This window comes from Rhipicephalus microplus, chromosome X (genome assembly GCF_043290135.1).
Source record: "Rhipicephalus microplus isolate Deutch F79 chromosome X, USDA_Rmic, whole genome shotgun sequence".
NCBI lineage: Eukaryota > Metazoa > Arthropoda > Arachnida > Ixodida > Ixodidae > Rhipicephalus > Rhipicephalus microplus.
Genome location: NC_134710.1, coordinates 261404149 through 261423230, shown reverse-complemented (window position 1 = coordinate 261423230; position 19082 = coordinate 261404149). Strand labels below are relative to the sequence as shown.

The window sequence follows — 19082 nt, the reverse complement described above, 5'->3', positions numbered from 1 at the left end:
ATGTATATTGTAAGATGGCGTCGAGAACACTCGAGACTCTCCTTTTATTGACTCGAGTATGTGCCCCACAACCTAAACTTGACTGGTGATGATGAGTATTTACAGATGAAAAGATGGGACGCATAAATAATGCTCACACTTATTTTCCCCGCGCACTTGAGCGGCCGGCCCGGCCGAGACTTAGGCGGGAAAGGTACGGCGCAGAAAGGGTTTAAGACGTGAAACGTGGACAATCTCGGAGGCACGGTAACGACGGTCCGAGGAACCCTCGACGGGAGTGACAAGCTAATTGACCGGAGATGTTCTTTCACAAACAACGTAAGGTCCTAGAAAGCGAGACTGAAACTTTTCACACAATCCGGGTGTGCGAACAGGCGTCCAAAGTAGTACTTCATCTCCAGGACGGAAGGTGACGTCTCGACGAAAGCTGTCATAGCGTTGCTTGCGGTCTTCTTGACTGGCCTCCGTGTTGAGTTGAGCACGTTGCCGTGCCTCAGCAAGCCTTGAGACGAAATGTTCTGGCGTAGTCGTCGACGTTTTTGTCATTGCATTGAAGAAAGAGGCGTCAATGGTGAATGTCGGCGCACGACCATAGACGAGGAAGAAAGGTGAATACCCGGTGGTTCGTTGAACAGCGGTGTTGTGTGCGAATGTTACGAACGGCAAGATTTTGTCCCAAATATCGTGGTTCGGTCCGATGTACATGGATATCATGTCGATTAGAGTCCGGTGGAATCGCTCTGTCAGCCCATTTGTCTGCGGGTGGTAAGCGGATGTGGTCTTATGAAGTGTGCCACAAGTTTTTAGAATTTCGTCAAGAATTGTCGACATGAAGGCCTTGCCCCGGTCACTCAACAACGTGCGAGGTGCGCCATGACGCAACACAATGGCTTCTAAAAAGAAGGCGGCAACGTCTGAGGCGGAGCTAGTGCGTAGAGGAGCGGTCTCCGCGTATCGTGTGAGGTGGTCGACGGCTGTGACGATCCAGCGGTGGGCCGCTGGCGTTACGGGAAGTGGCCCGACGAGGTCTATTCCGACAACGGCAAAAGGTGTGTCGGGACATGGAATAGGTTGTAATAAGCCAGCAGGAGCTGAAGTTGGTCGTTTCCGGCGTTGACAAAGTGCGCAAGAAGCGACATAATTAGCCACAAAAGTAGAAAGACCAGGCCAGAAGAAACGGCTCTTAACGCGGTTGTAGGTCTTTTGAAATCCCAAGTGTCCAGCTGATGGGTCGTCGTGCAATGCTTCGAGAACTTGTTTTCGCAGCGAACGGGGAAGTACTGGCACCCACCGATGCCCATCCGCATTGTAAGTATAGTGTTGCAGGACATTGTTCTCTAGCTTGAACAGCCGTAGCTGACGACGTAGTCTGGCATTAGGGGGAGAAGGCGAGCCATTCAAGTATCCGATGATGCGGTTACAGTAGGGGTCGTCACGTTGGTACGCGGCAAACTGGGCGCTGTTGTTTAAAGGTAGCGACCCAGCAACTGCCAGGGGTGATAACGTGAGTGAACAGGAAGCCACTTGATCACCTGAGGGGCATTCGGGATGCGTGGTTGGAGATGAAAGTGGCAGAGGGCAGCGAGAGAGAGCGTCAGCATCCTGATGCTGTTTGCCGGACCTGTACACAACGTCAAAAGTGTACTCTTGCAAACGCAGTATCCAGCGACCGAGGCGCCCAGACAAATTCTTCAGCGAGGACAACCAGCATAGGGCATGGTGGTCGGTAACCACAGTAAAGTGGCGTCCATACAGATAAGGTCGAAATTTCTGGATGGCCCAAACGACAGCGAGACATTCCTGCTCTGTTATGGAGTAGTTTTGCTCTGCAGGTGTTAGTGCGCGGCTGGCATACGCAACTACTCTCTCACGTGAAGTGTCGTCGCGCTGGAGGAGGACAGCACCGATTCCGTGGCCGCTGGCATCTGTGTGCAGGAAAGTGGGTGCACTCTCATCGAAGTGACGGAGGACGGGGTCTGATGTCAAAGCACGCTTAAGGGCTTGGAAAGCACACTCGCACTCGTCAGTCCACGTGAAATCCGTCCCTGACGTCAGAAGCTTGTGTAACGGCCCCGCAATGGCAGCAAAGTGACGGATGAAGCGGCGGAAGTAAGACGCCAGGCCTACGAAACTTCGCAATTGTTTTTGATTGCGCGGACGTGGAAAACTAATTACGGCAGCAACCTTGTCGGGGTCGGGTCGAACGCCGTCTTTGCTGACAAGGTGACCCAATACTTTGATGCTTGTGCTGGCGAAGTGGCACTTTTTTGTATTCAGCTGTAGGCCAGCGTTCGAAATGCACGTTAGAACTTCGTCCAAACGCTTAAGGTGCTGAGAAAAAGTAGAAGAATAAATGACGATGTCGTCTAAATAACATAAACAGGTTTTCCATTTGAGACCACGTAAGACAGTATCTATCATGCGCTCAAATGTTGCTGGAGCGTTGCATAAGCCAAAGGGCATGACGTTAAATTCGTAAAGCCCGTCAGGCGTCGCAAACGCTGTTTTCTCCTTGTCTGCTTCGCGCATAGGTATTTGCCAATACCCGCATCGGAGGTCGAGGCTGGAGAAATATTCTGCGCCTTGTAGGGAGTCCAGGGCATCATCTATGCGTGGCAACGGATATACGTCTTTTTTCGTGATCTTATTGAGCGCTCTGTAATCAACACAAAAGCGGACAGAGCCATCCTTTTTCCGGACCAACACCACAGGAGACGACCAGGAGCTGGATGAAGGTCGAATAATATCCCGTTTGAGCATGTCGGCGACGTTTGTCTCGATGATTTGCCGTTCAGCCGAAGAGAGACGGTATGGGCAGCGGCGTACAATGGAGCTGCCTTCGGTTTCGATGCTGTGCTCTGCAACGGAGGTGCGGCCCAGAACTTTGCAATGTACATCAAACGAAAGGCTGTGCTTTTGGAGAAGGTCTAAGAGGTCTCTCTTTTGCTCGGCAGTGAGGTGAGGACTTATGGTGTCATTTAAGGTAACAGTGGTAGCCTTGATATCAGTAGTAGCAGACAAAGGCGGTGATTCTGCGTGAAGGGGAATCAGTGAAAAGGACTCACTGTCAGCGAAGCAGCTCACAGCAGTGCCCTGGGGCAGCATCACTGGCGAAGAAGTTGGATTCAAGGCGGTGACCAATGCTTTACCGTCGTTAAACCGCACAAGGCCGGGTGCTATGGTAAGCCCCGCAGGTTTCGAGCGAACTGATGGAGCTATGAACACGTCACCATTAACTATAGTATCCGAAGCGATCGTTAGAAGTTGTTCATCTCCTGGCGAAATGAAACAATCAGTAGCAGCAATGAAACGGAAGCTGTATGGATCGACATCCGATGAACTCTCAGTGGCTGACATTCGAATGACTCGCTGACGACACGATATGAAAGCTGATGCCGAAGAAAGGAAGTCCCATCCTAAAATTACTGTGTGAGTGCACAAAGGAAGTACAAGAAACTGAATGTGGTGAATGATGCCATCTATGAAAACACGGACTGTGCAAACACTTGAAGGCTGAATAGGGACTCCATCTGCGCAACGAAGGGGAGGACCATCGTAGGGCGTCCTAACTTTTTTCAATCGGGCACAAAAGTCTGCACGAATTACGGAATGTGATGCGCCTGTGTCCACCAGTGCCTCTGTCTGTATACCTTCAACATACACCAATAAAACATTCGATGGGCGGTCCGGAGGAGTTTGACGCAGTTCGAAAGATGCAGCTTTCCCTCCCGAAGCTGCACTGTTCAGTTTTCCAGTTGGCGGTCGGGAATTGAAGTAGAAGGTCGGAGAGGAGAAGAAGAACGCCGCATCGGTGAAGGTGAGCGACGACGTGAGAACCGGGAACTGCCAACTGGGTGAAAGTTCTGCGGAGACGGCGACCGACGTGTGCTGTTCGGATACAGCCGACGATAGGGGGGTCCAGTCGCGTAGAAGTCGTCCCGTTCAAGGTTATCGTAGCCTCGTCGTTCGTCTTGCTGACGGCGTCGGCAAAACCTTGAAATATGACCACGGATGCCGCAATAGAAGCAAGTCGGCCGCGAACTGCGCCAGGCGTTGTAAGGCTGGGAAGATGGTCGCGGTGCGAGTGAGTTGAGCGAACCATGTACTTCGGGCGCTGGTAGCTGCATTGGGCTTTGCTGGGGTGCAGGCGTCCTAGCAGCAACCTGAGCATACGTTGGCATGGCCACAGGATATGAGCTCGGGACAGGTGTGACAAACATCGAGGCCAGGCTCTGGTGGGGCGTAGGTGTCGTTGCAGCAACGTGAGCATAACTGGGCATGGAATGTGAACTCGGAGCTGGTGTACTAGTCATCAAGGCCAGTTCCTCCCTCACGACATCGCGCAAACTAGTGGCGGGTGGCGTCGTTCGGATATCGAGGTGGCGAGGTGAAGCCTGTGCGTGAAGTTCCTCGCGGATGATAGAGCGGATCAGTGCACGCAGCTCTGTTGTATCTTGACTGGAGCTCAGATCAGACATATCAGGTTGTACCCGAGTGGTCTGAAGCTCCTCAAGGCGCTGACAGGTAGCGACAACATCGGCTACGGTTTGCGGATTTTGCACCACAAGCGCATTAAAAGCGACAGTCGCAATTCCTTTTAGTAGGTGGCGCACACGGTCGTTTTCCGCCATATTGTTGTCGATGCGGCGGCAAAGGGCGAGAACATCTTCGATGTAAGAAGTGTAAGACTCGCCAGGGCGTTGAACACGTGCGCCAAGCCTCTTTTTGGCGATATCCGAGCGCACTGACGGGTTGGCGAAAATCTGGCGGAGCTGACGTGTAAAGGCGGGCCATGTCGGAAAATCTGTGGCGTGGTTGAAAAACCACGTTTTTGCGACGCCGCTCAGGTAGAATGCAACGTGGGTGAGTTTTGCAGGCTCATCCCAGTTGTTGATAACACTCACGCGGTCATACTCCTCCAGCCAGTCTTCAACGTCTTCACCCGGAAGCCCTGCGAACAGCGGAGGATCCTTTTGAGGGCTGGTGACCAGGTGAGAAGGGTTTCTTGCCGGTGGGAGCGGTGGCGAAGCTGGCACGCTGGACTGGGCGGCTTGCGACATTACCGGACCCAGGTCGTTTAAGCGGCGGCCTGAACGGAGCTCCAGGGATGCGTTCTAGAAGACGCTGGGGTGTCCGAGAACGCGAGAGGACGCAGGAACCGGGCAGCACTCTCCACCACTTGTAAGATGGCGTCGAGAACACTCGAGACTCTCCTTTTATTGACTCGAGTATGTGCCCCACAACCTAAACTTGACTGGTGATGATGAGTATTTACAGATGAAAAGATGGGACGCATAAATAATGCTCACAATATATATATATATATATATATATATATATATATATATATATATATATATATATATATATATATATATATATATATAGAGAGAGAGAGAGAGAGAGAGAGAGTCCTATACACGACCGGTCGCCGACGAAGCTGGACCGCGCCTGTTCTACGTTTATACAATGCACCCTTATGCCGGGAGGCCCAATGGCAGCCTGCGGCTGCAGCGGACGTAAGCTTCGTTCACGCACTCCGGATACTGGTCCGAATGTCGGAAGATCGAAGAGGATTCGGATGAACGCCCACCCCGTTCTCACTTAGATATCAGCGCGACGAACTGCGTCACTGCGATTTCGTTCACCTCTTTTGTCATGTATGTCACAGTGTATAGCCCGCCGCCCAGTACAGTGCGCTCATCAACCGCAATCTTATATCAGGCAAACGCTTAAACGCATTGAGAAAGAAAGAAAGAATCACAAACTCGGGGAAACAGTGTATCGCAGACGCTTCCCGGAACAATAAACCCAGAGTAGCAAGGGTGGGGGACGACGCTTCACTCTGAGCCACGGCACAAATTTGTGTAGAAGAGCGCGGCTCGAGTCCGTTAGGCCTCGTTACGCACACTTCGCCGGTCGCGGCGCAGAGTTTCTGAGGCGTCCGCTGAGTGTGGCGCGCGAGCGGTGGTCGGAGTCGCCGGCTGCGTGGGGCCACTGGACCGTTGGCCGCAGTCAGACGTAGCTCCGGCGAGACATCCGCCTCAACAGATCGCCCTATTCTGTGGAAGCACTGAGGCGCATCGGCAGTCTACACTTGGGCAGCTTCTTGCACGTTTCTGCAGCATGCGTGAAAGGACGCTCCTTGACAGTGGATTCCCTCAACCCAGATGAGGGATCAGCGTGAACTTACTGCTTTGACGTACGCCGCTCTTCACAGCTCGACGGAGTCTTTGAACATTTATCGCTGTCATCAGGTATATAACCTGTGCGGGTTTCGAGTTGTGCTTCTTCTTTGCGTTGCACATATGCTGTCCAGTTAATTTGCCTGGTGTAAGTGTTTTTCGGTAAAATAAACAACACGCCGTTGCTGGCTTTATAAAGCTACGTAAGGAGGATCACTCGCTCAGTGAACGACATCATGTGGTATACTTATAGAGTCAGTACTTGCGCGTCCTTCTTATGCCGCGCCTGAAACAGCCCTATTGTGTCTAGCACCAGTATAGGACATAATACTGCAGATTTCGTTTTCGGTGACAGATTGCGTCCGATTCATACATCACACATGGAGTTTTGCTCTATGGATTTGTTGGTGGCAGAAAAATGTCAAAGTTAAGCGTTCTCAGGCTCTCACTCTCTTTCTCTCCTGTCTACGCAAAAAAGTATTCATGGAAGGCTGAACGAATGCATATATAGTGCAGAAATTAAAAGTATTTATGGAAGGCTGAACGAGTGCATATATAGTGCAGAAATTTGCGTTTGCATGCTCATATCCCAAATCTTATATTCGTTAGTTTGTCTAACGCTGTTAAAAAAAAACAAAACAAAAAAAAAACATTCCAGACACGGATGTTTAAGCCGCTCGGCTGTCGAGTTCGTGTTGTGCGTGGTGGTTTCCGGTGGCGACGAAAGCAGCAGCAGCGCATACCTATCTTAACTGGGACAAACGGGCTACTTGTTGCGTTGTGATTGCGGTATAGAGACACGAGGGTCAGAAAAAGCAGGCAGCAACAAGCGGTCGTTTTCACCCTCAGCATTCATTTCCGTTCGTGTGACTGTGCATATGTACACAGCAGACAACCTGTACACGCTCTTTGGCGGTACGAAGGCAGGCGATCGGCCTGCATCGGATCGGGTGCGCTGTGTTGTGGTGTACAGACCAGGAACAAAGCCACCGCTGCTCCGGAGACCTCGCGTACGCGTCCGTCCGATAACAGGTCTTGCGCTCGAAACCGGTTCGGAGTGCGTTGCTCGTGGCACGCGCGTCTTTGCGGCAGAGCGCACGTAGCGCGAGGAAACATCGGCCTCGAAAGATGGCGACCAAAACAACTAGCCGCTCGGGTCAAGCGGAGAAAGTTTCGCCCACAGAGTGCCTGCCGCCCTTTTGTCTCGTAAATTATGCGCTCGTGTAAGCCGCTATGCACGAAGTCGGTGGACTCATTGTGACCTGGTGGAGGATGCGTCGGTTCTTTCATTCGCCGCCACTAATTTGAAAGACGTCCTCTCGCTGCTCTCGGCGATTTTAAGCAAGTCTTCTGGCGCTGCGATGCGTTTGGGTGACATCCCCGGTAGTCTGACGAAACCTAGCCTTGTCTTCCACCGAGGGAAAAAAAGCTCAGCTGCGTACGGAGGCCACGGCTCACGCTGTGCTCGCCTAGTAGCGCGACCATGTCGTCGTGCGTGACGCGGGAGCTCCCGCGAACCTTTTACCGGCGGCATCGTCGAGGGTGTTGGGCGCGCCTGCGCATATTTGAGCTGAAGCATTTCCGTTCATCGTGCGTCAGCCCTGGTTGGGCCTTTTTTTTCTTTTTCTCTAGCATAGAGAGCAGTCATGCGTGGTGCGTTTTCCGAAGCTGTTAAACCCCAAATATTGGCGGGAAGCGTCCAGGGTCTTCTGGTCGTCATTGTCCTCGCGTTTGCCACGCACAGTACTAGATGTGCTAATGCAGCGATGCACGCGCGAGTGCCGCCCAATAAAGCAATCAAAGGCGACAGCGAGCCGTAGTGCCAATTTCCGACGGCAGTCGTCGTGACGGATGCCACCGGTATGCGAGCACCGGGCTTGGTTGTCGCCCGAAGGCGGAAAGCCCCGCCCGTAGGGCGACGCCCGCATTGTTGCTCGGGCACTTTACGACTGCTGTTTGTCAGCGCGAGCTTCCCATTCTCACGGCACCAACGGGAAATGCGGCCGGCGCATGCGGAACCCGCGGCTCTGTAACGTTGCTGGACCAATGGTCGCATATTTGGTGCATCCGCTCCGTCGGAGCTGCGCAGTGGTCGTATAGCTGCTGTGAAAGTGTTTTCGCCTCACCGCAGATGGCTGACTATCCGTCTTTGAGTTGACACCCAATCAGCGACACACTTGGCGTTTGTGGACGTCGGCAGCTATAGCAACAGGTGCGGACATTTAGCTGTCCGGTTTCTCCGCGACGAATCCTAATTACAGGAACTGCAACTCGAAATTAAGCAACACGAAGTGCGAGTTAGCTTGCAAGTCGCATAGTTAAATATTACGTGCGCCAACACAAAATGCAAACGTTGGTAATGCGCCCTACGTTACGATTTAGAAAGGTCGCCCTCGCGCGTGGGAATCGCCGACGTTTATGAGTTGGCCAACAACCGTAAACCAAGCGAACCGTGCAGTTAGCTACCGACACGCGAACCGACGAAGCGAAGTCTAACTACGGTTGACTGACGTCGGCGGAGTTGCGTGTGCTCACTCGTTGCACCTGGCATTTCTGATCATCGCCGCGTATCAATCGAACGCCGTAGCGTTAGTGCCTTGTCGCTTGAGCAGGCATGACGCGCAGCTAGAGAGAGTCAGTTCACTGGACGTACGTTATATAAGTGAAATGTGACTTCTGTGCGGCAACACAGGATACAGAGAGGTGAGCTTCTTTACTCACACCTAATCATGATGTTCGCACTTCATAGCAGGCCTGGTTGTTGGCAAGTAACGAGTTTTGTTGGTCTGCCAGTAAGTGGTGCCGCGGAAGCACATAAAATGACCGCCTCTCAATGTCCTCGCAGGGCCCGTGAGAAGCTGCGCCCCAGGAGCCTGAGCGTCGAGGGCGGCCATGGCGCCGGCCAAGGGCGTGTCTGCGAGCGCCACCAGCCTGGCGCACAGCATGATGATGCCCCGCTGCACTATGTCGATCACCCGCACCAAGGGGCTGCTCAACATGCCGGGCCAGAACAACTGCTTCCTCAACAGCGCCGTACAGGTATACGCTTATGCACGGCCACTCTCTTTCGGACACGTGTTCCCGTTCCAACCTAAGTATATAGGCTACTTACTATATATACTTACGTTGGAACAGCGAGTATACGTCAGATGCGCAGCCAAGCTCGCGTTTGGAGCAGAACGCGATGAGACAATGAGTATAATAGAGTGCTTGGAGCCTTCCGTGTCGTAATTATCTGTTCCCGCGGTGTTCCAATCGCGTGGATCACGGGTGGACTGCTTTCACATGCATTCATAATTAAAGAAAAGGGTTCCACCTCGATGTATCGCTGCCTGAATTATGATAATATTCAGACTTATGGCGTTACTATTATGTGTAAATAACTCGAGTTCAATTCGTTACAGGCTGGTCGCCCCTGGGATTCGGAATGTGTACAGGCGAATCTTGCACTTCGACATTCTCTTTATGTTTATTTTTTATTTATTTACAGATACTGCAATCCACATAGGGGAGTTTAGCAGGGTTGAAATTCATAGTTATGGTAAAAAAAATCTCAGGTAGCAAAACAACAAAGGGCAGCAAACATTGCTTCAAAAAATACAAGTATATGGGTTTTGAAAAGAAAAATACATTATTTGTGCTATTGTACATACATATACAGAACGCATAAGGAACATCAACTACATAAAAAAGGGCAAAAAAGAAATACATATGTGAATGAGATCATGTTCACATGTTGACTGGAACACGCGAGGTCTCTGGCTTCAAGTTTAACGTGTTCGAAATTGTGTTGACCTCCTTGAGCGAAGAAACGTGGACGGAGCAGGAGAATGAACGCAGTGGCTGAGTAGCCGCGAGAAGGGTGTATGTGCCTCGCCATAAAGGGTTTCACAAAATGAGTAAGATGAATGGGAGGGCAGCGTTCATGGTCACGCGTAAAAGTCACGAGATGCTCACAGTTAGCAGCACGCGAATGATCGGGGCCTCAGAGCATTCGCGTGTTGCACATAACCTGTTGAGCAAACGCCCCAGACGCCATTAGGGTCGCGCTCCCAATACTGAGGTCGGTGCGTTATAAAGGAGGGGGATGCGCATTGACAGATCGATAGTTGCGGAAATAAACAGATTAATGAATTCGCGTTGTCACATTTCCTATATAGAGCGCCAAATTGTTAGGCGAAAACGCGCTTTTTGGGAAGGGCTTTTTGTCGGACATATGATTCGCAGTGAACTTAGCCAAGGAAGCTTTTCTGCCAAGCCACTGGCGAAGGCTGTGCTCTTGTGCACCCCACCGCGCACACTTGCTTCGTATAGTTGTAGCGGGCATCTAAGACCCGAATTCACGAAGATTTACACATTCGCAAGACAAAAGTTTAGCCAATCTTGACGCTGGACGTATTATTACTGAAGGCGCCCAACGAATGGCAAATATACAGGGTGTCCCACGGAACTTTAGCCAGAGTTTAAACATATGTCGGAACACGTACATAATTACGACGTGACCGAATGCATGTTGCTTACCGTTGCCTAGAGTTACTCAGACTAATTTCTGTGTCCTGAAATATTGTTTAATTAGATCTGTTTAATTAACTAACTTTTGAGGGAACGAAGATGGATAAAGAATTTCAATGAGAAAGTTGTAGGTCGGTTTGCAAACCGTCCAAATAGATAGTTTTGACAAAAACTTTATATATGTTAAGTATTATTGTTTTTCTTCGAATTACAAATGCCCGCGAAATACAAGAATACCACGTGACAAACCCGCTCGCGCGTCAGGGCGCACGATGATTCTAGTGCTCCCTAACGTTCTGCGTACGAACGACCACAACATTGGCCCCATTGTGCTGTCTCGGCAGGGCCGCAACGATGGTGGTGGCTTTACGATGAACACGTTTTGTTATCGGCCACAAAAACGATAACCGCTGTGACTGCTTATCGCTGTTATGAACCAGTGCGAAAGAAGCGTGTCGTTTACAACTTCGTTGTTTCCTACAAAAATAAAAATCTTACTAAGTCGGACTGATCTTCTACACCTTATTACGTCACGACGTGTCTCGCATATATCTGTGTAACCCTGAAGGATGGGAGAAAATAAGAGAGGCTTTGCCCTGACCTGCTTCGCGAGGGGACGGCGATCGCGGACCAATGTCTAATTAGTATCGGCCCTGTCACGCGATTGCGCGCCTATTGCGTACACGCACTTAATTGCGTGGCAGGCGCGTTGCAGCATTACAAAAATAAAGCGCGGAGATGGCATGCATGGCCGCTTTCTCAGTCACTCGACGTGAGCGACCCATTGAAGGAGCGCGCGAACAGGCTGCCAAGAATGTTTCCGCGCAAGACTTCCCCCTAAACTTGGCCCGGGGTGAAGAGTTGCTCGTCTACGCGACCCATTATCTCATTTTTTTTCTTCCTCTTCTTTCTGTCCGCCGTACGCGGTTTGTTGTACTATGCTTTCGAGTTTGCCAGGAGTGTTGAGCAGTCGCGAAAAAGGCGACAGCGTTCCAAGACGCAGGCGGTAAAAACTATGTGTTTTCCATTCAATGGCCGTTTATCTCATTCTTGACACGAGTTGGCATAGAATAGTTTACGCGAATAAAAAGCAAAGCAGGGAGTGATGGCCACACCTTCTTTGAATACACTCGAGCGTTTTTCAAGTGTGTTTAGCACCTCAGGGATCTGGCTCGTCGTCCATCCAGTCATAATTATCAATCGATAAATATGAGTGGCTGGGCTCTAAGGATGCCAGATGATTAACATAGCGAGTATTGGGATTTATATAGCCAATGTGGCCTAAATACGAGAGAAGAAGTTGATAATAACCCCCGACGACAAACGGAAATTCAGGTGCTAATGTTTTGGCGCGACACACTGGCGTCCGTTTTTGCGCGCATCGACAACAGCCAAATGTCTGTGGACACTATTCTGTCAAGTGCCCGAGAGAAGACATTGCAACAGAAGGAGACAAAAGCTCTGTTGAAATTCCTACGCGACAAGGACTTGAACAAGTGGCTGTGACTGCAATGTCACACGCCGCGAAAGACAAGGCTGGACTGTGAGTGAGTGTGCGCGCGTGTGCTGCCGAATGTGCTGTGCTTATCTATCTTTCCTCTCTGCTCTCTATCTTTCATCTCCCCCATCCCCATCCCATGCGCAGGGTAGCAAACCAGCTGCCTATAGGCTGGTTAACCTCCCTGCCGTTCTTTTTCTAATATTTTCCTTCCTTTAAAAATGCAACTTCATTTTGATTAATGAATTTATGATGGCGAAATTAAGGGTTCCGAGAGAGTAACCTCAAAAATGACTTAATGTTTCATTTTAAGCGCGGTTATCTAGCTCCAGTTGTTTCCCTGCTGTCTTGAAATTATCAACAGTGTATTCTTGCGGAGCCGCAATATTCGAGCGAACAAGAACTTCGCCGAACATTGCGCAAGTTCTCGGTCAGCTGTGTGGCGGTGGCCCGATGCACGAGACCGTACGAGTCTCGTAGTGTAATGGCGCTTGCAGCTCCGAAGACTGCACGGTTACCACGATCTGACCTGACGCACGCAATGCCGCCATAGAAGAAAGAGCCAGCACGAAGGCCCCGCTGCAGCCCGGCGACCCAGTGCTGGCAAGGCGGTCCCCACCTGTCGCCGCCGCGGTCTCCGCCCCGGCGTCTCCGCACCGCGTGTCCTTCGAGACGCCCGCCGGAAGCCGCCGGGGAGGGCTTTTAAAGGCCCAAGGAAAGAAACGGTGCGCAAGAAAGCGGGCGTCGCCGCCGCTCCTTCCCACGGAGCACGCACTCACGCAGCTGTTCTGGAAAAGCGTCAGTGGGAAAGAGAGCGCTCCTTACTTCTCTTGCAATTTCTTTCTGGCGCTCGTGCTGCTCAGCCACGCTCACGGTCGCGTTTCTCAGAAGAAAAGGCATCGCAAGAAAGCTGAGCATCAATGCGTCGACCCACCGTCGCACGGGGCCCGAACGATTTGTGCGTCGAAGCAGATGTCGTTGGTTTTTTCTGGTTCGCTCTCTTTTAGCTTTTCCCTATATGCTAGGTACACTATACAAGCACTATACGTGCACGCGTATCTATGTTCCAAGATGCGCAGGCAGTTGCGATGACTTGGAGGCTGAGCAGGTAGTTCCTGGCACATTCAAATGTTGCATCACAAGCTTTTGAACAACTTAAAGACGTTATTCTTGGTTTCACCGAGAGTAATGGTAATGTGCAAGGCGTACGCGCAGGGTTACAGAGTGCCGAGACGTACTATTTTTAAATATTTTTTTTTTCTCTTTGCGGCTTAGTGCTGCAGTGACAGTGACGCTGTTTTTTTTTTTTTCGTTTGCATTTCCATTTTGATTGTCGATAAAGCCTGCGTAATTATTTGACGTTGCCACACAAAACGCCAGAAAAATTGATAAGCATAAACTTTGCCATCACATCGTTACAGCGCTTTCAGGGCCGAATATTGCAGGCCTGCAAAGTGCGCTCGGCCCGTGCTCTCGGCTTTCCGTGGTGTGAGCTCCCTCCCACAGGCTGTCATCCTACGGCCGTCCACTGAGGACGTCGTGTAGGAGGCCATCCATCACGCTCAGGGCCGCACGGCCAGCGGCCAAATGCCCGCAGATTGGCAAACTGGGCCGGTACGCCGCCGCAATCACCGCGCGTACGCTTCGGCGTCCATGTTGGCAACAGTAGTGCAGGCTTAGACAGACTGTGGCAGTATACTATACTCAATAGTTCGTACACTAAAACATCGATATAGCGAAATCGATAAAATAGGCAGTTTCCTTACATCGAAACTTCGTTAAAACGAAATTCGACGCAAATTATAATCACAAAAGGTATAATGTTGGAGCAATACGGCAGTACAAACTAATTTCAATAACGCGATATTTTTCTTTTTTCTTCCCCGATCCGGCAATCACGGTCGATGCTGTGCCTGCGAAGACCTCGTCACAGAGGCTGAACGTCAAGCGTGAATCTGAAACGAATGCAGGCCAGACGCACTGCGCATGATAACACGGAATAAGCGAAGCTATCGTTCCCGTTCTGCCACCGCAACTTGTCATCAGTATCTCAGGCATTGCCCGAGTAGTGCGAAGACGACGCTATGGCGTTCACCGAACCGAATCACTTGCTTTCCACTCGCTGCGATGAAGGCTCAACGTCGATAACCATCGTACGCCACAAAACCAAGAGCTAGCTGCGTTCTATTATCGCACAAAATCAACGCTACAACCAGAGTCAATCATTTTAGAGCAGAAGTTTCACTTCATCCTTGGTCTTCCTCCGCAGCAGTACCGAAGCTTCATTATATTGAGATTCAAAAAACGTGATGTCCTCTGGAGATGAAGCTGTCTCAAGAGATATACTTCACTATGTCGAGAATTTTGTTGTATTAGAGTTCGTTATGTCGAGGTTTAACTGTATACGTTGCATGACAAGTCATGACATTTTTACATCACGCCTCTCACGCTTTGTGGTTGATTTAAGATTCAATGACAGGCTGCACCATTGGCGGCAGACCAAATGTTTTAGCCTTTATAACGGCAGTTCATTGCGAAAATCGTGTTATGCATTGAAAGTAAATTTTCACTCTTTATTAATGCGTAAGTTTTGCGTGCTGTTCCTCGAAACGTTATTACGAGCGTCCGTAAGAGCCGGTGTGAAGACAGTGGTGATAACGCACTCAGCCAATAATGTTGGTCCATGCCGACCGATGCGAACGAACGGATAGCTTTGTGATCAAGCCCCGGACTCAATGTTCGTGGCCGAATATGTTTAGTTCGAAAGAAAAGATGGTCGATCGCGGTGTCACCATATCATCTAAGGCGACCATCAACAGGCAAGCAGCACATAAAAGAAAGCAATGTTTTGGATTTGGCGCCAGAACCTGAGATCACACATGCAGAGTGCAAGTTCGTTCGCTAGAAGTGTTCGCGTTGGCGGATGATTGTCAATCAGGGTGTTGAGCGTGATAATGAAGATGGCCTATAACTAACAGAACTCATAAACGTTTTTTAAAATTCAGTACAGGCCCCAATGCGCAAAAAAAAATCTTTTACGCTGGAAAAAGACCGACCGATGGCGAATGACACTGTGAACGAAACGTACTGCAGTTTATTTATTTATTTTTCATTTATTCACATCTTCTTACTCATGAATTTCGCGTAAGACTTCAGACAACTATGGCGCTTGGTATACGATAAGCAAATGCTGACATCCGATGGGAACGAGCACTTCATAAACCAAAAAAAAAAAAAAAAAAGCTTCGTAAACTCGGTGCCTTACGCTAAACTCATCGGATCACGGGCTGCTTCAATGCCCTCAGATTTTTTTCATTACGAACACTAGTGAAACCAACTGCTTACAACAGCCAACGAGTTCGTAGATCAGAGAACATCTTTCGAGTTCATCATCATCATCATCATCATCCTATGCTAAGGCTCCTGGTCTTCAATTAACGTTGTCTGCGCAAGCTGATCTGACATTACGGAAAAATTAGTTGAGCACAACCTCTTCGCATGTAGGCTGCTGCTTTGTATTTTTTTGCGCTACGCTTTCGAAGTTCGTCTTCCTAAAGACAACGCCGCCCACGATATCGGCGTGTCCAGATGGCAGCGTGCATATTCGACTGAGGCTATGCGTAGTAGGAGGAGATGCCGCTTCTTTAGTGGGCATATGGACGGCCGGCCGGTGGTTCGAGGGTCGCCGCCAAGAGGGCACGCTTCAAGATGGCGACCGGGACGCTGCTCCTGGCGTGGCCATTCTTCCCCGGCCTGCAAAGTGGAAAGTAGAGGAGGAGGAGGGCAGAAAACAGGTCCGCCGCCAGCAGGTTGCTTTTGCATCTATTTTGTGGTAGCCGCACGGTTGGAAGAAAGAAGGCGCCTTTCCTCTCTCCCCGGCATCAACCTCAGCGTCTTGGAGCGGCGGCGAGGAGAAGCTCCTTCGACTGCTGCGGCGCCGAGCAGGCCTCAGGTGACTGACGACGGGTTACCGCAGCGAGGGACCATCCAACAAATGCGCCGATGTTCGATGCACGAACGAGGCCTGGTGGTCAGCGCGAAATGCGGAGAGCGCAGTCAGCCATGTCGTGGCCGGCTTCGCTTCAGGAATCAACTTTCGACAACGCAGCTGATCTAGTTATGCTACATCTTATATTCGCGTGAAGCGGCACACATCCTTCGTATCTTCCTGTTCATGCCTCTTCGGCTAACTTTCGTGATTCGCAAACAAAATTAGTTTTGAGTAAAAATAACTTCATAGCGATATTCCAGATGATTATCCGCAGGGCCCTCGTTAACATGTATGCTCTCCTTATAGAGACACCCAAAAAGAAAAGTGATTTTTTTTTAATTTTGTTAAATTGCTCTGTCATGTTTCTAAAATCAACACGCTTTTCGCGAGAAGATGAGTGGCAAGCGAGAAAACGCGCAAAAAGAGTGCGGGTGGCAACGCCACTTTAGAATTCGCGCTCCGAGTCCAGACGTCTTATATCTTGCATTGCTAAAAATGAAGTACATTGTTTTCTGAGGGGAGCATAGATCTAACATACCAAGTTGTAGGTAATTACCTGAGCCAATGTCACCGAAATACAAATAATACACATTGAAATGCGTGACGTCAAGCGTGGATCTTGCGGCGCGAAATTTAAAAATGAAATTTTTGTCCTCGATTTTCGCCTTTATTATAAACCTATAATATGGTGAAATTAACGACACGAAGATTTTTTAGAGCACGATTTATCAATCTAAAACGATTCATTGTTTGACTTTAGCGTCAATTTAGATTACAGTATTCTTGGGAATTTTTCCGAATGCACTGCGACAATAGTTACATCCAGATAAATTTATTTAGGGTGGGCATTTCTCACATTCAAAAAAAAAAAGGAAGCTTATGACGTGCACGTTCATGAGACGCGCGCGAATCCAGCTGACAACACCTGTGGGCCTGAGCCCCGTTTTTGTGCCGAGAGTGACAATAGATAGGGACGCACCATGCGTGACCACTAGGTGGTGTTGAGCTAGGTGAGGTGGTCCCGAACCCACCTGCGCGCACGCAGCGTGAAACGCACGCGGCCTACCCGCGTCGCTCTCTCGGGCAGCCACAGGAAAGGGGAGGATCACGAAAAGCCATTGCGAGCACGGCGCACTGGAATCGGAATACAGCCAGGCAAAAGTGGCCGCCCTGTGCTTCGTGGCCGAACCGAGGCCGATGACGGTCCCTGTCGGGTGGGTGGAAACAGGCGCGATTCTTACACAGGCCTGGCTTGATTGAGACATCAGCCGCCAACGACCGCCCCCCCCCTTCTCTCTCTCACCGTGTCTCGCCCCTGGTGGTCCTTCCGCGGCGCGTCTGTCCAGCACTGGTGGTCTTATTACGAGCCGACGATGATGAAGCAAGAAAGCTGGGGGAAAAAGCGCCACTGCCTCGAAAACTTTGTGTGGCCGACGATACATTCGACGCACGGACAGATTAGAAGCGCCATGTTGGACTGCATACGCTCACACAGTGCTTTTCAACCTCTCTCTCTTTTTTTCCCCCTTTACCGGTACTGGTCTCATGGAGACGTGGTATTGTAGCGGACTGGCCGCCCACTCTCTGACGACCATATAGGTGATCGTAAGCTTTTCCGAGAACGCACTTCATCAGTAAATCGCTCTCTCTTCCCACGTTTCTACGGAAACTCCACACGGCCGCACTCTGCAGGTACTAGTATCTGGTCTCCGGAAAATATGGGCGGAACTGAGAAACCTTACTGTTTTCTTTTGGCGGATGAATGCGCCAAAAAAGTGCTACTCAGGAGCTTTGTGACACTATAGATCTTGGAAAATATACTGTTATGGTTATACAAGGGAAAGGAAACGTGGGACGAATTCCCTACCACCCCTCCTACCATAATGTAGATGCGCGCGCATGTAAGCGTGTAAATAACGATACTAATGCATACATAGAGAGACGGGCGACACATCCTAATGAAAGAAAATATGTTGAATATTCAAACTAACAAACTTTGCGAGTTCCAGTAAACTTGGAAATCTAGACGAGCTCTCAGTAAGACAAACCCTCTTTAACTTTACATATACCACAGGAAACACAACTATTGACAAAAGCGACCAAGTAAAATACTTAGGCGTTACACTCTCATCGAACCTCAACTGGCAACCACACATTTTAAAAATGCCAGATGTTGTAATGCAGAAAGGAAATTATCCTTTCTGGGGAGAAAATTGCGCCCTGCACCACCACGCCTTAAACTTAATGCAAACAAAACACTAATTAGATCACGTTTAGAGTACGCCGATGTTATCTGGAGTCCACATCAAAAGAACCTCATTGATAAAAAGAAAGAATACAAAAATTGGCAGTTAGGTTTGTATATTCAGACTTCTCAAGGCAATCCAGTTCTGCAGGCTTGCTCGCAAGGGCAAACTCAAAACCTCTTTCGCAACGCAGAATTACATCGCGACTAAGATTTATTTACCAATTATATCATGGTACAATTCTGCATATCACGTTCTCATTACCTGCTAGACCCGCCTAAACACTCATTGTGACTTAACCATTCTAAAACAATCCACCAACCTTTCAGTCGTGTTAACACTCACAAACATTCCCTTTTCCGTCAGCTATCCACCACTGAAACACACTAGATAATAAATTATATTGTGTGCGGTAACACCGTTCAATCATTTATAAACTTAATGAGGTGGGTCCAATTTGAATTATGAGCTGTTGACATTGTATCTTTTTTCTTGTTATTTCGTGTGTGTATTTATTTCTATGTTTAATATGTATTTTCTTGTCCCCACTCCTGCATTGGCTGTACAAAGCCTGCAGTATGTTCAAATAAAATAAAATTAAAAAAAAAAAAAAAACCACGGCATGGGGCCCCTTCGATCGCACTCGTGGC

General features: G+C 49.6%; 1 protein-coding gene across 1 annotated transcript in view; it reads left to right on the top strand.

The window, feature by feature from the left end:
• ec (ubiquitin specific peptidase echinus) overlaps window positions 1–19082 on the top strand; it is a 73757-nt gene that overhangs the window by 32823 nt on the left and 21852 nt on the right. The window contains exon 2 of the mRNA XM_037414114.2: window positions 9031–9224. Within this exon, the coding sequence (XP_037270011.2) occupies window positions 9078–9224 (147 nt within the window). The 5' untranslated portion in view covers window positions 9031–9077. The remainder of the gene's footprint in view (window positions 1–9030; window positions 9225–19082) is intronic.